The 17380-nt window shown below is 35.8% G+C and overlaps 4 protein-coding genes across 5 annotated transcripts; 2 read left to right on the top strand and 2 right to left on the bottom strand.

The window, feature by feature from the left end:
• Positions 1 to 262: 262 nt before the first annotated feature.
• vps33b (VPS33B late endosome and lysosome associated) lies at positions 263 to 9254 on the bottom strand. 2 transcript variants are annotated; one of them, XM_058781605.1, is made up of 24 exons: positions 9155 to 9254; positions 5719 to 5853; positions 5536 to 5616; positions 5320 to 5381; positions 5188 to 5237; positions 5042 to 5109; positions 4911 to 4956; positions 4737 to 4831; positions 4141 to 4245; positions 3953 to 4043; positions 3760 to 3837; positions 3565 to 3638; positions 3396 to 3482; positions 3203 to 3293; positions 2678 to 2752; positions 2516 to 2580; positions 2372 to 2426; positions 2231 to 2277; positions 1921 to 2053; positions 1723 to 1796; positions 1511 to 1612; positions 1338 to 1413; positions 1013 to 1135; positions 263 to 917 (listed from the first exon to the last, which is right to left on the bottom strand). In XM_058781605.1, exons 2-24 carry the CDS (start codon positions 5812 to 5814, stop codon positions 838 to 840), a joined length of 1854 nt encoding a protein of 617 aa, XP_058637588.1. In that variant the 5' UTR covers positions 5815 to 5853; positions 9155 to 9254; the 3' UTR covers positions 263 to 837. The 2 variants fall into 2 exon arrangements, with proteins under 2 accessions (XP_058637588.1, XP_058637587.1); XM_058781604.1 differs by lacking the exon at positions 9155 to 9254 and adding an exon at positions 6117 to 6167.
• hddc3 (HD domain containing 3) lies at positions 6560 to 7937 on the top strand. The gene is made up of 4 exons (XM_058781606.1): positions 6560 to 6873; positions 6953 to 7008; positions 7155 to 7395; positions 7496 to 7937. Exons 1-4 carry the CDS (start codon positions 6759 to 6761, stop codon positions 7624 to 7626), a joined length of 543 nt encoding a protein of 180 aa, XP_058637589.1. The 5' UTR covers positions 6560 to 6758; the 3' UTR covers positions 7627 to 7937.
• A 22-nt stretch (positions 9255 to 9276) lies between the features above and the next one.
• Positions 9277 to 14177, top strand: mfap1 (microfibril associated protein 1). Its single transcript, XM_058781602.1, has 8 exons — positions 9277 to 9504; positions 10272 to 10488; positions 10597 to 10729; positions 10823 to 11010; positions 11199 to 11468; positions 11557 to 11716; positions 11794 to 11883; positions 13793 to 14177. The coding sequence occupies exons 1-8, from the start codon at positions 9423 to 9425 to the stop codon at positions 13970 to 13972; spliced, it is 1320 nt and encodes a 439-aa protein (XP_058637585.1). The 5' UTR covers positions 9277 to 9422; the 3' UTR covers positions 13973 to 14177.
• A 127-nt stretch (positions 14178 to 14304) lies between these two features.
• On the bottom strand, positions 14305 to 15426 carry hypk (huntingtin interacting protein K). Its single transcript, XM_058781603.1, has 4 exons — positions 15217 to 15426; positions 14760 to 14815; positions 14613 to 14664; positions 14305 to 14520 (listed from the first exon to the last, which is right to left on the bottom strand). Exons 1-4 carry the CDS (start codon positions 15376 to 15378, stop codon positions 14425 to 14427), a joined length of 366 nt encoding a protein of 121 aa, XP_058637586.1. The 5' UTR covers positions 15379 to 15426; the 3' UTR covers positions 14305 to 14424.
• Positions 15427 to 17380: the final 1954 nt, after the last annotated feature.

Raw genomic sequence — 17380 nt, 5'->3', positions numbered from 1 at the left:
TATCCTTATGATTTTTGGCATAAAAGAAAAATCGATAATTTTGACCCATACAATGTATTGTTGGCTATTGCTACAAATATACCCCAGCGACTTATGACTGGTTTTGTGGTACAGGGTCAAATATTTGTGTGCGTATTGAATGCAGCATTGTTGTGCATTTAAAAATAAACTAATTAAGTTTCACTTGAACATATACACATAGCTAGACCACTGGGCCATTTCACTGCGTTTCACTCAATTGACCGGAGCTAAAAGACACCTGACACAGTAACTGTTTTATTGATCAGTCTTGAATCAGTTATTACATGCATGGCAAACTCTGAACAAAGCATATAAAACATTTTTATAAAGTGCAGTTTTGTATCCAAATTATTAATTCATAAATTCAGATGACACCTGCGCAGACAATTAAAAAGACAGTTCACCTGAAAATTACAATCCTCTCCTAATATACTCACCTTCACATCGTTCCAGACATGCATGACTTTCTTTCTTCTTTGAAAAATGTTTGTTTCTTCTTTGTTTTTTCCCCCATACAATAAAGGTCAATGCAGTTTGGTTACAAACATTCTTCAAAATATCTTTTTTTTTTATGTTCTGCAAAAGAAAGAAAGCCAAGCAGGTCTGAAACACATCAGGGTGGGTAAATGATGGCAGAATTTTCCTTTTTGGGTCAACTATCCCTTTAAGAATAATCACATCTTTTTGACATCCCCTCTAACAGTACATTTGTTTTGGGATGATATAGATGTCCAGGATAATTAGGGCATATTCTGTCTTTTTGCCCTCTCCTGGAATTGATCATAAAATGTCCTCTTGTGGAATGTTTTCTCAGACTCAAGCACTGTTATCCAGTAATGCTTCCAGAAGCCGTGCACTGTTTGTGATGGCTGTAGTGACCACTATGAATCTGCAACCTTTCAAACGGACAGTTTTATATTAACCATATATTCCATTTGTTTTACGTAATAAGTGTCAATAAAAGCACAAAATACATTCTAGAATATTTTACCTCTTTCCTTGCCAAGGAACCGGAGTGCAGAGATCTCAGAGTAGGTGCAGCCACCAAGAAACATCACTAGAACAATCCTTTGAGCATCAGTTTTGTTCCGGGCTTCTGAACTACTGCTGCCCCCTGAAACAAAAACAGGACAAAAGAGGGGGAAATGTAGGCTTGATTGCAAAAAATAAAAATAAATAAATAAAATTATTATTAATAACAATAATAATGATGATGATAATAATAATTTTCTAAGCATAAGAAAACTGTCAAAAATGTTTGTTACAAATTCTGAATAATTATGACAGCTTTATACAAGCATATTCTTTGTTCAAACCTGTTACAGCAAATTCCTGTCCATTCAACATGCGTGTAACCTCCTCCAGACCTGTCCAACCATCTCTCTCCAACACCTGCGGACAGCACAGGCCGGAAGCAAATACTTTAAAATGTTGTTTAGAACCAGAAAAAATAAATGCTAAGTAGCCAAAGCCTTCTTTGAAAGCTAACCTGTTCGATCAGTTTGCAGCTCAGAGGAATATAAGCACCACTGAAAACATATGCCATGTCTCGCGGAACACGAAGATCATATTCCTCACCAGACTTTGGTACCTGTATGTGTAGATTAGATGATCATGGAGTAAATATCATCATTTTAAACAGTATCTATTTATTTTTCTTTAAAAAAAAATATATATACACATATATATATGTTAGCTAACCAGAGCTAGTCTTTTACTCAGAGCTCGAAAATTGCTCTTCTTAGCCAGTGAGGAAAAGGCATCTGTCAGCTTCCCTAAACGGAAACATAGGAAACTCCCCAGTGCATGTATGTGTATATTGTAGTCAATATAATAAATATGAAAGTGCTAGAGGAAGAGAGAGAGTGAATGAGAGATTGAACTTGTCCACATTCTCACCTACAGTCTTGTCAGTGACAAGTTTGCCCACTTTACTCTCCATGACAGTCAGTGTTTCTCCAGCTTGCTGTTCTTCCAGCAAACCAAGCTGCCTCAGGTTTGCAAACGTCAGCAGGTGCTCTATACCATAACTCTGAACAAGAGACAACATATGGTATCACGGAGGACATCATCTCAAAAACAGTTTCAGAAATTTAAGATCATCCACTTAAGCACTCATTTTAACGGCATTCTTTTAAAGTAAAATGGCTTAATTAAGCTCTAGGTAAATGAGTAGTTCATAAATGTAAACATTCAGATCATAACATACCTGAAGGTACTGAGATTTAAGAGATTTGTAGTCTTTGGACAAAAGACCTGTGGGAGAATTAAATGCATTATTGAACAGATTTTCATAAAATAAACAGTTTAAGACATGGAATCTCTATATACAAGAATAAATCAGACTCACCATTTTCTGTGATGGACAACAGGCAAAGGAGTCTAAGACTGTCAATCATTGACACCTGATGGACAGAGTTTCTTCAAGCATTATTATTACTGTAGCATTATCATACCAGTGTCATAAAAATAACAGTGTTTGTTTTTTTCATACCTGTCTGTTGATATGTTCTTCAATGTTGGTGATACATTCACGGATCTCAAAGCCTTCAAGTAAAGCTAATATATGGGAAAGAAAGAGAAAATATAGAAATGGGTGAGATTACAGTGTCGTGTTGTAGAATACATATTTCAGATTTGCATGAAGACATCTTACAATGTTCAGCCTTCAACAACTCCTGGAAATCTTGCTTGGTTTTCTTCTTCATCATGGATTCACTTGCACCAATATCTAGTGGAAGAACAAAGCATGTTCTTTTATTTATTATTAAGAAACCGTTTTCATTATCTGAAAGACGTTTCTTACACTCACCAATTCTACATTTATTCAAAAGTACAGTAAAAACAGTAATATTATAAAATATTATTACTATTTAAAATAACCATTTTCTGTTTTATAGATTATATAATTTAATTTATTCCTGTGATGCCAAAGCTGAATTATCAGCAGCTGGTATTCAGTGCTTCAGTGTCACTTCAGAAATCAAATATGCTCAAAAATCAATCTTTTTTTTTTGTGGAAACCATCAGGATTTTTGATAAATTGAAAGTACAAAGGAACAGCATTTTTTAAAATATAAAATCTTTTGTAACAATATACATCTTATTACTGTCACTTTTGATTAATTTGACGCCTCCTTGCTGACCCAAACTTTTAAACCATAGTGTATACTCTACTAACGAAGACTGAGAAGACGATGTTCCTGTTTCAGTCCTTTCAGTTCATCAGCAACAAATGCCTTCATCTGCTGGATGTCCATCCCACGCCGTTTCTGTTACCAAATCACATGTTTTTGATTTCTGTCACACGGAGAATATGCTAAAATGTATCCTAATGTGCTATGAAACATGCCATCTGTATAGCAAGCACTTACATCATATGCGGATTGAAGATTTTTGGCCTTTTGACTTAAAAAGCCAAACACATTGGAGAAATGCTCGTTCCTTATTTCATTGAACACCTGATGAATTAAACAAGCAGCAGGGTCATTTAATAGTAGTTACTAACCACTGTCAATATAATAAAGTCTATGTAACTCTTACTTTGTCTTGAGAGTTAAGCATCACTTTGATGCTCTTGTCAGAGGAAGTGACATCAGGTCCAAACTCCACACTGCCTAGAAGCAACATCAAAATGACATAAAAAGGATGAACTTGAACATGTCATAATTAACCCTTATATAGATAGATAACAATTAAGACCTGATAATTAAGATCCTGTGATATGAAATTGCTTACCACATTTTATTCTGAAAATATCATCTACCAATCCCTCATAAACAACTTGAGAGCAGAGTGGAGTAACAAAGTCCACATCTAAAATATTAAAATACAAATTATGCAAACTGTTATTACAACAGAAAAAGACCATTTTCCAAAAACTGTAAGAGTACATCTAAATGTAAATGCATTTTCTTTTGAAATAACTGACCTCTGTCAATAAGAAATACTTTTGCAAATTCAGGTTGTCTTGTTCTCTGTTCCCCCTCCTCCATTAGCTCCCTCCAGGATTCATACACCATCTACATACACAGACAAATGACATGAAAGACTGCCTTGATTCTCATCCACCACAATCTGTAAATCTATGATGGAAAGGGTTTTGTCACAAATCCTCACCTTGGCACATCTACCAATCCCATACACCTTTGAGAAGGAACCATAGACAGACTGTAAAAGATGTAGTGCACTTCCTGCAGTGGTCACCCAGCGCTGGTCTCCCTCCTGATTAATCATATACCAATTACTCATATATCAATCCCACAATAAAAATTACTAGTCAAAAGTTCCAGGTCAGTGTGTGTTTATTTAAAGAAATGAATACTTTTATTTAGCAAGGATACATTGAAATAATCTAGTCAGTAAAAAGATTTATGTTAGAAATATATTTCTTTTTCAAATAAATGTAATTCTTTTCAACTGTCTATTCACACTGGGAAAAAAAAATATCATAGTTTTCAGTAAAATATTTAGCAGCAACATTAAAAATAAGAAGAAATGTTTTTAAACATCAAATTCACCATATTTGAATGATTTCCTAAGAATCATATGACACTGAAGTGTATTTATCAATAACATTCCTTCTTAATATCAAGAATACATACTAAAAATCTCAAAATAATATAAAAAAAAAATCTCACTAAAACTAATCAAACATAGCAAATTCAAAGCTTTTTTTCAGCCCTAAAGATCTGTAGCATCCAAATCAGCATTACCAGAAAGTTATCTCTGAAGAATTCAGGCAGCTCTAAACTGAGGATGTCGTCATCCAGAGGAAGAATGTAGAAATTCCACTCATCGGTTGTAACATCTAAGAAAAAACATCCTAGTTAATGTCTGCATTAGGAGGCCCAGGACCAAAGATTGAAACATTAACACACTTAACCTACCTCCATAGACTCCCTGCTCTTCCAAAACCGTCTCACATGCATAAAACTGTAAAGAATGCCATAACATCAAAAATCACACAACAAAATAAAAATGCTGCATATTTTACTATCATTTCCAGACTACTAGTTACCTTTTGGGGGGTAAATATGATCTTATATCTTCTAAATCTTCCAGCCACTTTGTCTGAATTAACCAAATCTGCAAACATTGTTAAGACAAACTATTAAACTACACTTCCTCCTAGATTATAAATAACTACGTAACAGCAAACCATACCTGAAATCCACTTCACAGTTTGTATTCGAGGACGTATCAGGAAGCACAGCCTGCAAAAAGAGAGAATATGTAGCCTACATTTTACAGAGGAATTACAGTTTTTAATTGATAAAAACTTACAAGTTTACTTACTGGTCTGAACTGCTGACAATTGGCTTGAGCTCAACTTTGTACAGTTTGTCGACTTCATGTTGCTAAAGGTGAAATCAGGTGTAGACGTGTTAGAATCATTAGGGTGTGAATACATATTAGTATATTAATAATATTTCAAGAAGATATAAAATGCTAGTCGTTTAGAAAGACAGTGTGCCAAAACTTTCTCCTAAAACGTATTACATGATTTCATACCTTCAGGATTGTGACATTTGCTATTCGATCAAGAGGGCTCATCAAATCTGCATCGATAAATAAATCCTTCTTCCCTGGCAACTGCAAAACATGCATGTTGACATTTACAATACAAATTCAAAATGCAAAGTCTTTTTCTGAAGAAACAGGAGAATTTAAAGAAACAGTGTATGGTCATGTCACCTGTTCCAGCAGGAAGATGAGCTGGTCTCTGGCCAGTCTTTTGAGCAGGGAGAAGTCAGGCAGCCCAGGAGCATCTCTCCTCTCTGTGTGTGCCATATGGAGAGATCCTACCACTCTATCCGAAGCTGGATATACCTGTAAAACATTTCTCTATAACATTACTGTCACTCAGATCTGTGCAGAATGTCAAGTATCACTCGATTACTGCAGCTTCTATCTGAATTTTATGTAATTGAAGCTGATTTTCCTTCAGCAGCTCTAACTGTATTTTATTTTCACAGTTTATCAACATATCGTAGCGTCCGAATTCCAAGTTAGCTACAAAAAATAACTTAAATGCAGTTATGGGAATTCATTTAATCAGCATGTACACAAAAAGCAGTGAATTCGTATCATACCTCGTCCACCTTTTTCCGGAAGTGGTTTCGATATCTATCTGACAGTCTGATTCGTTTCCGCAAATCGGTTCTTTTGAACAGCAAAACCGATTCAGTGATTCTTTTGCGTCTTTTTTGGTGCCAGTGAGGCATTAAATGTTCTGAAAAGTAGGCACATATCCCTATTTACTAGGTTTTTCGATTAATGCACGTGTTTATTGTAATTTAATACAATCGCTTCAGTTTGTCACAACCATAATTCATCATAAAAAATCAAGTCATTTGAAACAATAAACATACTAATTCCTTACTTTTTTCTAGTTTCATATGTGTAGTCTGCGTTGTGTTTTTGTTGATAAAAAGCTATAATAACATGTTTGTGTACATTTGTGTACTGTTAGCATTTCTGTTATTCATTTCAACCGTGAACTGATTCATTGAAAAGATTCAACTCATGTCTTTCACGAATCGAACATCTCTATTGTTTCACTACGGACATCTTAGACTTGCGGACACAAAAACAACATAGATATAATGTAACATTGCCCTTATTTTTAATATATGATTGACTCGCATGTTCTGGGTTATATATTAACAGATCGGTCCGAACTATTTATAAAAGCATAATCAGACTGTAGACCCTCTTATTCTACTAAAGTAGCTATGAGCTATTCGTCGGCTGCGGTGCTGCTGGAAACGGTCAACTTCGCTGCAGAGAAACATCGAAATCAGCGCCGTAAAGATCCTGGTGCCACACCATACATCAATCACCCCATAGGTACTTCACTACAAAGACGAATCATATATAATCCGACAGACTCCAGAAATTACAGCTGCTGCTTTTCTTGTCTTTGCAGGGGTGGCAAGGATTTTAAGTCATGAGGGTGGAATCACAGATCTTGAAGTTTTACAAGTGAGTCAGAGATATCTTTGTGTGTTACTTTTAAAGAACATATTAGTTTGTACTAATATGCTTAAAATGCTTAATTCGTTAAGAAATAAATGCACTGATTTATTAAAGGAATTTTGCACATTGAACTGTATGCTTTTGTGATGCAGGCTGCATTGCTTCATGACACAGTAGAGGACACTGACACAACCATTGATGAGCTGGAGTGTATGTTTGGACCGACAGTGGCGAGAATCGTCCAGGAGGTTACAGATGACAAGTCGTTACCAAAAGAGGAGAGAAAACGGCTGCAAGTGGAGCACGCACCGCACCGCAGCCATCAGGCCAAGCTAGTGAAACTAGCTGACAAGCTGTATAATTTGCGGGACCTCAATCGTTGCACTCCCACAGGTGAGACATTAAAACTGCTGCTCCAGAGATGAATGAATACATTTCCAGTCTGTGATTATACTGCTTGTGTAAGACTGCTGTCTTGTGTCTATGTTGACAGGTTGGACACCAGCAAGGGTTCAAGAATACTTTGTGTGGGCATCTCGGGTGGTAAAAGGGCTCCGTGGCACCAATGCAGCTCTCGAGGAGAAACTGCAGCATCTCTTTATGGAGAGAGGAGTGGAGTTATGATAATGTCACAAGCCAAATTATGCTGCTTTTTTTTTTTTTTTTTTCTGTAACTGATCGTCATGGGATGTTCTTTACACTAAAGGGACAGTTCAGCCCTCCCTGAAGTCGTTCCAAACCTGTTTGGAGTTTCTTTCCTTTTTCCTCTTTCATTCCCACTTAATAAAGTTATACAGAACAACATCAGGATGGGTGAATAATGACTGAATTTGATTTTTTGAGTCAGCTTTAGTATAAAGATTTTTTTATTAAATATTTGTTTTAATAATACAAATGTAAGGGTATGATACTTGCACAGATATAAAATGAAATTAAAGTTTTGTTAAATGTGACATGTTGTTGTGTATTAATATTCTTAAATGGATTAATATGAATAATAAAATATAAAAGATAATGCTTTATTACCAAGATTTATCATGTTGTAACCAGTGTTGGGCAGTAACTAGTTACTAGTAATTTAGTTACTGTAATAATATTACTTTTTGCAGTAATTAGTAGTGTAAATAATTACTAATAAGACTTCAGTAATAATATTACAGTTCCTTTCCATAAAACAGCTTAGTTACTTCTGATGCCTCAGCCCCGCTGATTTAAAATCTAACAATCAAATAATTCCTAGATTTATTTTCATAATTTTCATGACTCGCACATGACTCGTGATGTCCCCGGTGCAGCAGGCAAGCTTGGAATATGGAAAAGCTTACATTCAACACAGAGAAATATTGTATTATAATGATTTTGTCAGGAAAAAAGATATGTTGTGTAAGTTGTGGCTTTACTTTACTCTGGCATTACCTCCCTCTGATCAGCATGTGCTACATTATATTAATATAATTCAAAATATTTTTGGAAAATTAAATAGTTTCTTACAAACTCATGTGATTTGATAAAATACATAACGAAATTTAATCGCATATGGGTAACGGAAAAATTACTTCAAGCTACACATGACAATTAATGAGATGAATCCAACACTTCTACTTGAATGCCACAATCAATCACTATTGAGTGTTTGTAATAACTTCTGACTGCGATCCAATATGGATTTTGGTCAAATGATGAGGCAAAAATATGTTGTTAGTAACATTCTAGAAGAATTTGATCTGGAAGATACACAGTTATAACTTCTGTGGGGCGTGAAGAAAAAGTAATGTAACTAGTAGTGTAACTAATGACTGTTGCCAGAAAGTAATAAGTAAAGTAACAATATTACTTTTGAAAGGAGTAACTAGTAATGAGTATTACATTACATTCTTTGAGTAACTAGCCCAACGCTGGTTGTAACCATAGTTTAGTTTACAGTAAAACTGAATGAGATTACAAGTCTTGGTACTGTAACTGTGTGGAATAAACCACAGCTATTAAAAGACAAAATAAAAGTAAAATGATGATCCCGAGAGCAAACACTGCTTGAAAGAGATAGGATATTAATTTGAGTGAAAATGGGAACATAAATATTATGATTTTAGAAAGTGTAGAAAACATGTTGTATTCATAATGATTGTGATTTTAGAATATACGGCTCTTTTACCTGATTACTGTTATTCCGCTGACAACTTATCACCAAAAGGGAAGGACAGGACAAAAATAACGTGTTGAATTATAAAAGTGCAATTAAATGTAGGAACTGCTTAATAGGTCAGTGTTTCCGGGGACGTGTTTTCGTGCGGTTTCCTGTTGGGGTACACTTTCCGGGACGTCCATGTTTGTGGATAAAGGACTATAAACAGGATTTTTACGGAGACTTTCAGCGATTGTGTTGTTTTCTAGTGTAAAGGGACCCGCGTGAACTGTTCAAAATGTCAGGACCAAACGCATTAAATGCCAAGCAGCCGCCGATTCAGTCGACGGCAGGAGCCGTGCCGATCCGCAATGAAAAAGGTATTTGTTTGAGAAACACTTAGTTAGCTTTGACTGTTAGCATGTGTTGACTTCATGTAAAAAAAAAAAAACCTTTAAAAAAAGCTGTCAGTAAAAAAATTCACTTTAAACAATTCACCTGTAGTGAACTGGTACATGTGTAGTTTTCACACAGTTACTGTAGAAACAGTTTTACTGTAGGTAAAAATAACTGTAACTATGTAACAGATATAGTTATTTTTTATGCAGTAAAACTGTATGACTACAAGACTTGGTAACTTTGCCATAATAAACCACCACGGTGGTTATTAAATAACGAAAAAAGTAAAATGACAACGTTCTGAAAGCTTCTAATAAAAGGTTTTGTTTACATAATAAATGTGTGTATACTGTGTATATATATATATATATATATACAAACACATGCATGTATATATTTAAGAAAAATATTATGTTTGTATTTTAAATATATTTATATATAATATAAATTAGCAATATGAATGTATAAACGTGAATATTTTCAAAATATATACTGTATGTGTGTTTATTTATATATACATAATAAATATACACAGTATATATACATATTTGATCTAAACAAATACTTTTATTTTGTATGAGATTAATCACGATTAATTGATTGACAGCACTACTTCTAACAGTGCTCGGGCAAAGCCTATATTCATTTGAGCAAGAGGAGAGCATAATTATTCCTTATTTTAGAAAATGTAGCAACTGCTTTCTATAGTAAAACAGCTTATCAATGTTTTGTTTTTATTTAACTTCAGGTGAAATTTCTATGGAGAAAGTGAAGGTGAAGCGATATGTGTCGGGTAAGCGTCCAGACTATGCCCCGATGGAGTCCTCCGATGAAGAAGAGGAGGATTTCCAGTTTGTTAAGAAGGGCAAAGAGGCTGAACCAGAGATGGAAATTGAAGAGGAGGAAAAATCTGATCCTCGTCTTCGACGTCTCATGAATCGAGTGACCGAAGATGCTGAAGAAAGGTAAAGCCGATCAATCTGTGCAGTACAATTCTTACAAATCTGTTACTGTTGTACAAGGGATCTGGTGGTGTTAATGTAATGTTAAATGCACTGTTGTGTTTTTCACAGGCTTGCGAGACACAGGCAGATAGCAGAGCCAGAGCTGATTGCTCAAAGCAGTGAGGACTCGGATGAAGGAACGTGGCACCCTGAGCGAGAGGAGAGCAGCGAAGATGAAGAGGAGGAGGAAGTCGATGATGAAGTGGGTCACTTGAACAAAACATTTAGGAAAAGCAAAGACTTGTATGCGTGTTAAATGTGTTCACAAATAAGTGGTGTTATGTCTTCTGTATAGGAAATTGAGAGGAGGAGAGCAATGATGCGTCAGCGTGCACAAGAAAGGAAGAGCGAGGATATGGAGATCATGGAGGTGGAGGAGGAGGGGAAATCTGGTGCTGAATCTGAGTCGGAGTCGGAGTATGAGGAATACACAGACAGCGAGGATGAAGCTGAGCCTCGGTTAAAACCCGTGTTTATCCGCAAGTGAGTGTCTTAAACATAAATCAACTTTATAGCGACAGTTCATCTAAAAATGAATTTTGTTCATGAATGTCAATTGCTACCAGCAACTGTTTGGTATTAAATATTAAAATGAGATTTGAAATGTAAAAAATAAATAATACTGATAAACACTGCAATTTAGATCATTTCTCGTCAATATGTCTTCCCAGGAAGGACCGAGTGACAGTTGCAGAACGAGAAGCAGAGGAGCAGAAACAGAAAGAGCTGGAAATCGAGGCCAAAAAACAGGCTGAAGAGAGGCGGCGCTACACACTGAAGATCGTAGAGGAGGAGGCCAAGAAAGAGTTTGAGGAGAACAAACGTACTCTGGCTGCTCTTGATGCTCTGGACACTGATGGAGAAAATGAGGAGGAGGAGTATGAGGCCTGGAAAGTGAGGGAACTGAAGCGTATTAAGAGGGACAGAGAAGACAGAGAAGCGTGAGTGCTCATCATTTTTGCAGAAACTGTTTTGTTTCACAATAGTAACACAAATGATAACCCCACATGGCTTTTCCTTAAATTACAGAATAGAGAAAGAGAAAGCAGATATCGAGAGGTTTCGCACTCTTACCGAGGAAGAGCGTAGAGCAGAACTGCGGACGAATGGAAAGGTCGTCACCAACAAAGCAACAAAGGGCAAATACAAGTTTCTGCAGAAGTACTATCACAGAGGAGCTTTCTTCATGGTGAGTAATGAGCAGATCATCATTACCTGATCACAATCTGTTCTTGATGTAAAATATAAGTTTTATCTCTTCTGCAGGATGAAGAGCAAGATGTCTTCAGGAGAGACTTCAGTGCTCCAACTCTTGAGGACCATTTCAACAAAACAATCTTACCTAAAGTCATGCAGGTCAGTGCCGTCTGTTTGAATTCATCATGTTGGTCTTGACATCGATGCCGTTGTAGGGGTGGGCAATAAGACCAAATATTCTGCATATTCTTCACTGTGTAAAGATATTTCTTTTTATTAAATTTATAAAAATTATTTATTCAAGAGCAGAGAGATTTTCTCTCTTTTGTTGTTTGTTTATCATGAATGACGGACAGCAGGGGCCTGTACCATGATGGTGGCTGAACAAACTCGGGGTTACAGGATTAGTTTTGAGTTGACAAAACCAAACCAGTCCAATCCGGCTTTGTTGGTATCATGAAGCTGATCATCAACTTTCTCTGTCAACTCAGGCTTGAACCTGAGTTAATGGAGTGCGTGCACATGAATGTGTGACATCAGTAATGAGCAGCCAATCACATGCCTTAAAACTAGGATTCACTTCTTGTGAGAGAGTCAGTGCGAAGATTAAAAGATTGAACAATATGAAGAATTTAAACACATTTACACAACACGATCATGAAACGATCTATCCATGAAAGAGGAAAACTTAAAGATAACATCTTACCAAGTTCAAGTAAAAGTTGTAAAGTTAGTTTATACAGTTGATGATATTTACAGGTATAAAAACACTTAAAAATCCAAGCTCATGTAGTCATGATTAAAGCTATTGATTCTAAAACTTACACATTATCTATATGTTTACATTATTTTAAATAAAAGCTTAATAATTACTATTAAACTAAGATGGCTTGTGTAATGGATTAAGGGTACAATAAATAATATAAAATTATAAAAAAATAATCATCTCTAAAAATCAGATGATTTTATCTTTGAAAATGTTTTATGTAGCGTCTTTTAATTTGGAGTAAGAAAAACTGGAGGAGTGGCTTTATTGCGTCAGAGATGTGTCACTATGCTTGAAGCTGATTGGTCAAATTTTGGTTTGAGATCTCTAAACCGGAACATAACCTGCCCCGGAGCAGGTTAGCTGTGGAGCATATGTTACCATGGCGATGAACACAGCTAAAAGCCAAACCACTGTCATGGTACCTAAAACTCAGAGTTGGCGCAAACTAAACTGAAACTTACCTGGCTAGCCAGCTAAACCAGCTTCATGGTACAGGCCCCAGGAGTATTAGACTGCTGTCACTTTAAGAGCTGCCTGGATCCAGTATACTGTTACACATGTGTTTTCTTTCTCAGCTGTTTGCTTTCATTTGCAAAGATGGGTAATTTGACACATACGAGCGTGTGTATTTAATTGTTCAAGGCCTATAAAGCGACAAAAATATTCAATACCCTGCGCTCTACGAGTACCATCTTCATGTGCGCACACCTCTAAGAACGTGCATATAGCGAAATGAGTTGACTTTCGCTCGTGTCCACCAGTATATCACCCACCCCTACCGAGCTGTATGGTTTAATTCTTCAAATCAGTTTGTTTTTGTTGTTGGGTTTGTTTTTCAAAGCTTACAATATTAAAACACTCAAAATCACATTTTGTAAATTGCCTTTTGAGACTAAAATCAGATTTGATTGCTCAAAGTTGCAAGGAAAAAGACTTGGCCACAGATCCTTGATTCTGTTTTATGATGTACATCTGCATGTAACGGATTATTGAAAAAGAATAATGTAGGAGGGGTGCGTGGTTCAATATATGGGTTGTTGATTAGATGGAAGCAGAATTTTCATTGCATGCTTTTCTTCTTCATGGCCATTATATAAGAACTTGTTTTAGAAAATAGTGGCAAATGTTTAAATATTTTGGGGAAACAAATTCTTAATTCATGGCCATGATTGAGACTAAAGTGCAGTTGAGAGCCCCTGTTCTAGCAAATTTACTCCTTCACCATAGGGGTACATAATTGTAGTAGTCTAGCATCCATGTTTAACACTAATATAACTAATTATTCAATGTGCTTTGTAGGTCAAAAACTTTGGACGTTCCGGACGTACAAAATACACGCATCTGGTGGATCAGGACACCACTTCATTTGATTCTGCCTGGGCTCAGGAGAGCGCTCAGAACAGCAAGTTCTTCAAACAGAAAGCAGGGGGCGTCAGAGATGTGTTCGATCGGCCAACAGTGCATAAGAGGAAGACTTAATCTTATTTATGGTAGAAGAACAAATTCAGCTCAAACAAGGACACTTTTAAACTTCTTTTCCCTCCATCACCTTTGTTTTACTAGTGTTAAAGAAACCTCATAACAAAGACGTGAAATCTTTATTGCATTTGAATTGTATACATCTACACAACGTTTCATTGTGTGTACAGAATTCTAAGGCTAGTTCCACTGTTTCTAATGGGGGGGGGGAAAATTACTTTTGTTTTGTGGTAATAAATTACTATGATACGGATCGCATTGGTTCATCTGGAATGCATTATGAAAAAGAGTGTCGGGAGTTTCTAATAAATGCAAAAGGTTGTACTGGTAAAGACTGTTTAAAAAAGGTTCCTTTTATTACAGAATAAGTACAGTGTGAAAAGGAAAGGGTCATCACAAGCAGGAAAAAGGCAGTCCCATGTGTCCAAACATCTCAAAGCAGTCAAATCCACTCAGTTGGTCAGTGCAATCAACGCCTCCACCACATTGCCCATGTGTTCTCTCAGACTGCGCTCCGCCACTGCTCGCGAAATCTCCATCTCTCCCATCTGTCAGGAAGATGTCAGCATAATCATTGAGTTCCATGTCAAAAAATAAACATTTATGAATCTAGCATGAAAATACTCATTTGTATACTTACAATGAGCTCCACATCTTCCTTCTTTATTGTTACTTTGGCTAGTTCTTTTTCTCTGTGGAAGTGATGGAGATGAGTTGTGTCGTGATGATCATTTATTAACCACAGACATACAGCTTATGATTGTAATCAGACATCAAAATTTTTAACCTTTCTTGTTTTGCCTTTTGTTCTCTGGATCTTCTGTCTCCAATCACGGACATGGCCTTCAAAGACACACATCAATATGAATCACACATTTTACAATGATATAAAAATTCAAATAACAGCATGCATAGGTAAATGTACTCTGAAATGACAGCGTTCATAGGCAGATTTTCTCTGGCTTTAGCATCTCCTATAAAGGTTAGGTGGCGAGATAAATGAACATTGAGAGCTTAAACAATCTCTCTTCAGTGCTCACTTGGCTAACCGGCTGATCAGTCCACTGTTCAAACATCACAATGTTAAAACGTTATGATGGCGTTTTCATATTGTGGTTGTAGAGGACGCTTAATGGTTATTTGAGTGTTAACAAATCTACTGTCCACTCCTGCCGCACATGCACATGGTAACTCAGCGTTAGCCAGACTAGCTTCATTCACTTCTAATACGTATATTAACTCACCGTTTCCAAATTCGAGCTGGATATTTCTTTTTCCTCCGCATAGTCGGTAACCCTTTCCAAATCAGCAGCTCCGCTATCATGTTTTCGGGGCTTTTCTGTTGGTTTTCCCGTGCAATTCTCCTCAGCCTCCAGGTCCAGATCCACATCTCCCTCAGCCGCCATGTTTGCTTCTTCAAGCAGCCGGAACGCAAAACAGTGATGGAAACACCCGGACTGAGATTCACGTAACACACCATAGAGGTCACGTGTTAAAACTAAAATAATAAACACACAAAATTTACTTTTAAGCTGTAAAATATTTAGATACAAAACATGCGCAATATGATGCATCAGCCAATGTGAATACTTTCTAATTTAGATGTTATAGCACGAAATGTAAAATATTGAAAGAGGTATAAGGTTACTTTTAAATCATTCTTATTAATATTTACCTACATAAATTTTTTAAGTGACATTAATGTAAAATGCTAAATCAACTATTATATTCAAAATTTTATTTTGATAATTGACCAACTGAATAACCAGTGACAGACAACGCAGAATCCCAGTTAAAGAGATTTATCTGAAAGTTAAAACAATTCTATGACTTATATGCAGGCATATGGATATTTGAAGATATGTCATAATAGCAAAAACAAAAAAACAAACAAAACAAAAAACACGCAAATAGACCTTTTTTTGATTTTTGAGCCAAGTAGATTTTGAATGCAGTTTCCAGAAGAATTCGCTCTGGCGAATTCTCTCATTAAAAAAAAAATGTGCAGATGTGGGTGCAATGTAAGTAAGATATTCATTTCACAGTATAAACAGCTTCAGTGATTATAAAGGGAGCTTTTGAGCGTGCTTGAACTCTGGCTAGACTATAGTCCATGACACTGTTCTATGATAATGTAAATAATAAAGTTTTAAATAAAAATAACGTTTTTTTCAACTGCTTAAAACTTTGCCTCTTTTTTTCAAAACTTTACACACAAATCCAAGAATTACACACACAAAATGGAAAATGCCTCACATCTCTTGCAAAATGAAGCACTGCATTCAAAATATCACAAACACATCTCAAAAAACCTTTGCCATAATATTAATTCCTGTTAAATTATTGTGTTGTGTTTTGCAAAAAGTGTTTTATGAAGTTGAAAACTGAGTCAAAGGCTGAGAATTAGTGTATGGTTTTGCAGATTTGGTGTGTGGTTCTGGTGTTTGAGTGTCAGGTTTCAGAAATTGTGTGACAAGTAAAGATTTAGTGTGTAAACAGTTGAAAAAAACTGTAAGGTGCAAAATGCATTTACTTACACATATTTGAGAATCGATATATTTAGTACACTTTTGGAAATACTTTGAATAAAAAGGAAAAAATTAAATAAATAGGCTAATAAGCCTACTACTGTGACACACAGCAGCCACAATACTGTATAACTGGCTTATGTCCTTACTGGAAACAAAATAAATAAAACCATCACAGAAAATTTTAATGGTTTCCACTACAAATACCATTACAAACATTACAAACCATCAACTTTTAACCATTAAAATGGTTTTCTGTAGTGTGCTTTGGGACATATTCCATTAGGATTTATTGGTTTTAACAAGCCACCAAATCTTGTGAGAAGATTCGAATTCGGCGCAGAATTCTGTTAAAGCTACATCAGAACAAACGCCACTGATGTGGAAACCAGGAATATAGAGCAAAGAACACTTTCACTTCAGTCTAGCGAGTTCAAGCACTCTCAAAAACAGCTATAATAATCTGTAAAGTTGTTTAAACTGTGAAAGTGAATCTTCACTTCATTGTTTCTGATGAGAGAATTAGTCAGAGAATTCAGTCAGCGAGTGCGCGTGGCGACCAAACAGAGTGTTTCGGCGATGACTCATCTGAACGTCTCTGATTGGTCCTTGCATTCATAAGCTCAACAGAATCGTATGTGATTGGTAACTCCCCAATGCTGGCATTTAGATGAAAACATTTTAAAGATCACGAGACAAATTCAGTGCATATACAATGTTGATCATTTCAGAGAAATGTACATTTTTGTTATCTCAGAAAAAAAATCATGTTGAGTGAATTGTTTATTTTATTACAGTCACAAGGCTGAAGTTCTTACAATGTTTTTATTTAATAATAAAAAATATGCATTAATAATAATAAATAATAAAAAACATGCAA

This window comes from Onychostoma macrolepis, chromosome 07 (genome assembly GCF_012432095.1).
Source record: "Onychostoma macrolepis isolate SWU-2019 chromosome 07, ASM1243209v1, whole genome shotgun sequence".
Lineage (NCBI taxonomy): Eukaryota > Metazoa > Chordata > Actinopteri > Cypriniformes > Cyprinidae > Onychostoma > Onychostoma macrolepis.
Note: the sequence above shows the minus strand (reverse complement) of the source record. Positions and strands in the feature narration are given on the sequence as shown.

Excerpts from the sequence above, each read along its gene's own strand:
- hddc3 (XM_058781606.1), top strand. The coding sequence starts at position 6,759 with ATGAGCTATTCGTCGGCTGCGGTGCTGCTGGAAACGGTCAACTTCGCT. Across the intron at positions 7,009-7,154 it reads CAGATCTTGAAGTTTTACAA|GCTGCATTGCTTCATGACAC; the intron begins GTGAGTCAGAGA and ends TTTGTGATGCAG. Across the intron at positions 7,396-7,495 it reads CAATCGTTGCACTCCCACAG|GTTGGACACCAGCAAGGGTT; the intron begins GTGAGACATTAA and ends CTATGTTGACAG.
- hypk (XM_058781603.1), bottom strand. The coding sequence starts at position 15,378 with ATGGCGGCTGAGGGAGATGTGGATCTGGACCTGGAGGCTGAGGAGAAT. Across the intron at positions 14,816-15,216 it reads CCAGCTCGAATTTGGAAACG|GCCATGTCCGTGATTGGAGA; the intron begins GTGAGTTAATAT and ends GTGTCTTTGAAG. Across the intron at positions 14,521-14,612 it reads AGGAAGATGTGGAGCTCATT|ATGGGAGAGATGGAGATTTC; the intron begins GTAAGTATACAA and ends TCTTCCTGACAG.
- vps33b (XM_058781605.1), bottom strand. The coding sequence starts at position 5,814 with ATGGCACACACAGAGAGGAGAGATGCTCCTGGGCTGCCTGACTTCTCC. Across the intron at positions 3,483-3,564 it reads TGCTTAACTCTCAAGACAAA|GTGTTCAATGAAATAAGGAA; the intron begins GTAAGAGTTACA and ends TTAATTCATCAG. Across the intron at positions 2,054-2,230 it reads TTAAATCTCAGTACCTTCAG|AGTTATGGTATAGAGCACCT; the intron begins GTATGTTATGAT and ends TCTCTTGTTCAG.
- mfap1 (XM_058781602.1), top strand. The coding sequence starts at position 9,423 with ATGTCAGGACCAAACGCATTAAATGCCAAGCAGCCGCCGATTCAGTCG. Across the intron at positions 10,730-10,822 it reads AGGAGGAAGTCGATGATGAA|GAAATTGAGAGGAGGAGAGC; the intron begins GTGGGTCACTTG and ends TCTTCTGTATAG. Across the intron at positions 11,884-13,792 it reads TCTTACCTAAAGTCATGCAG|GTCAAAAACTTTGGACGTTC; the intron begins GTCAGTGCCGTC and ends TGTGCTTTGTAG.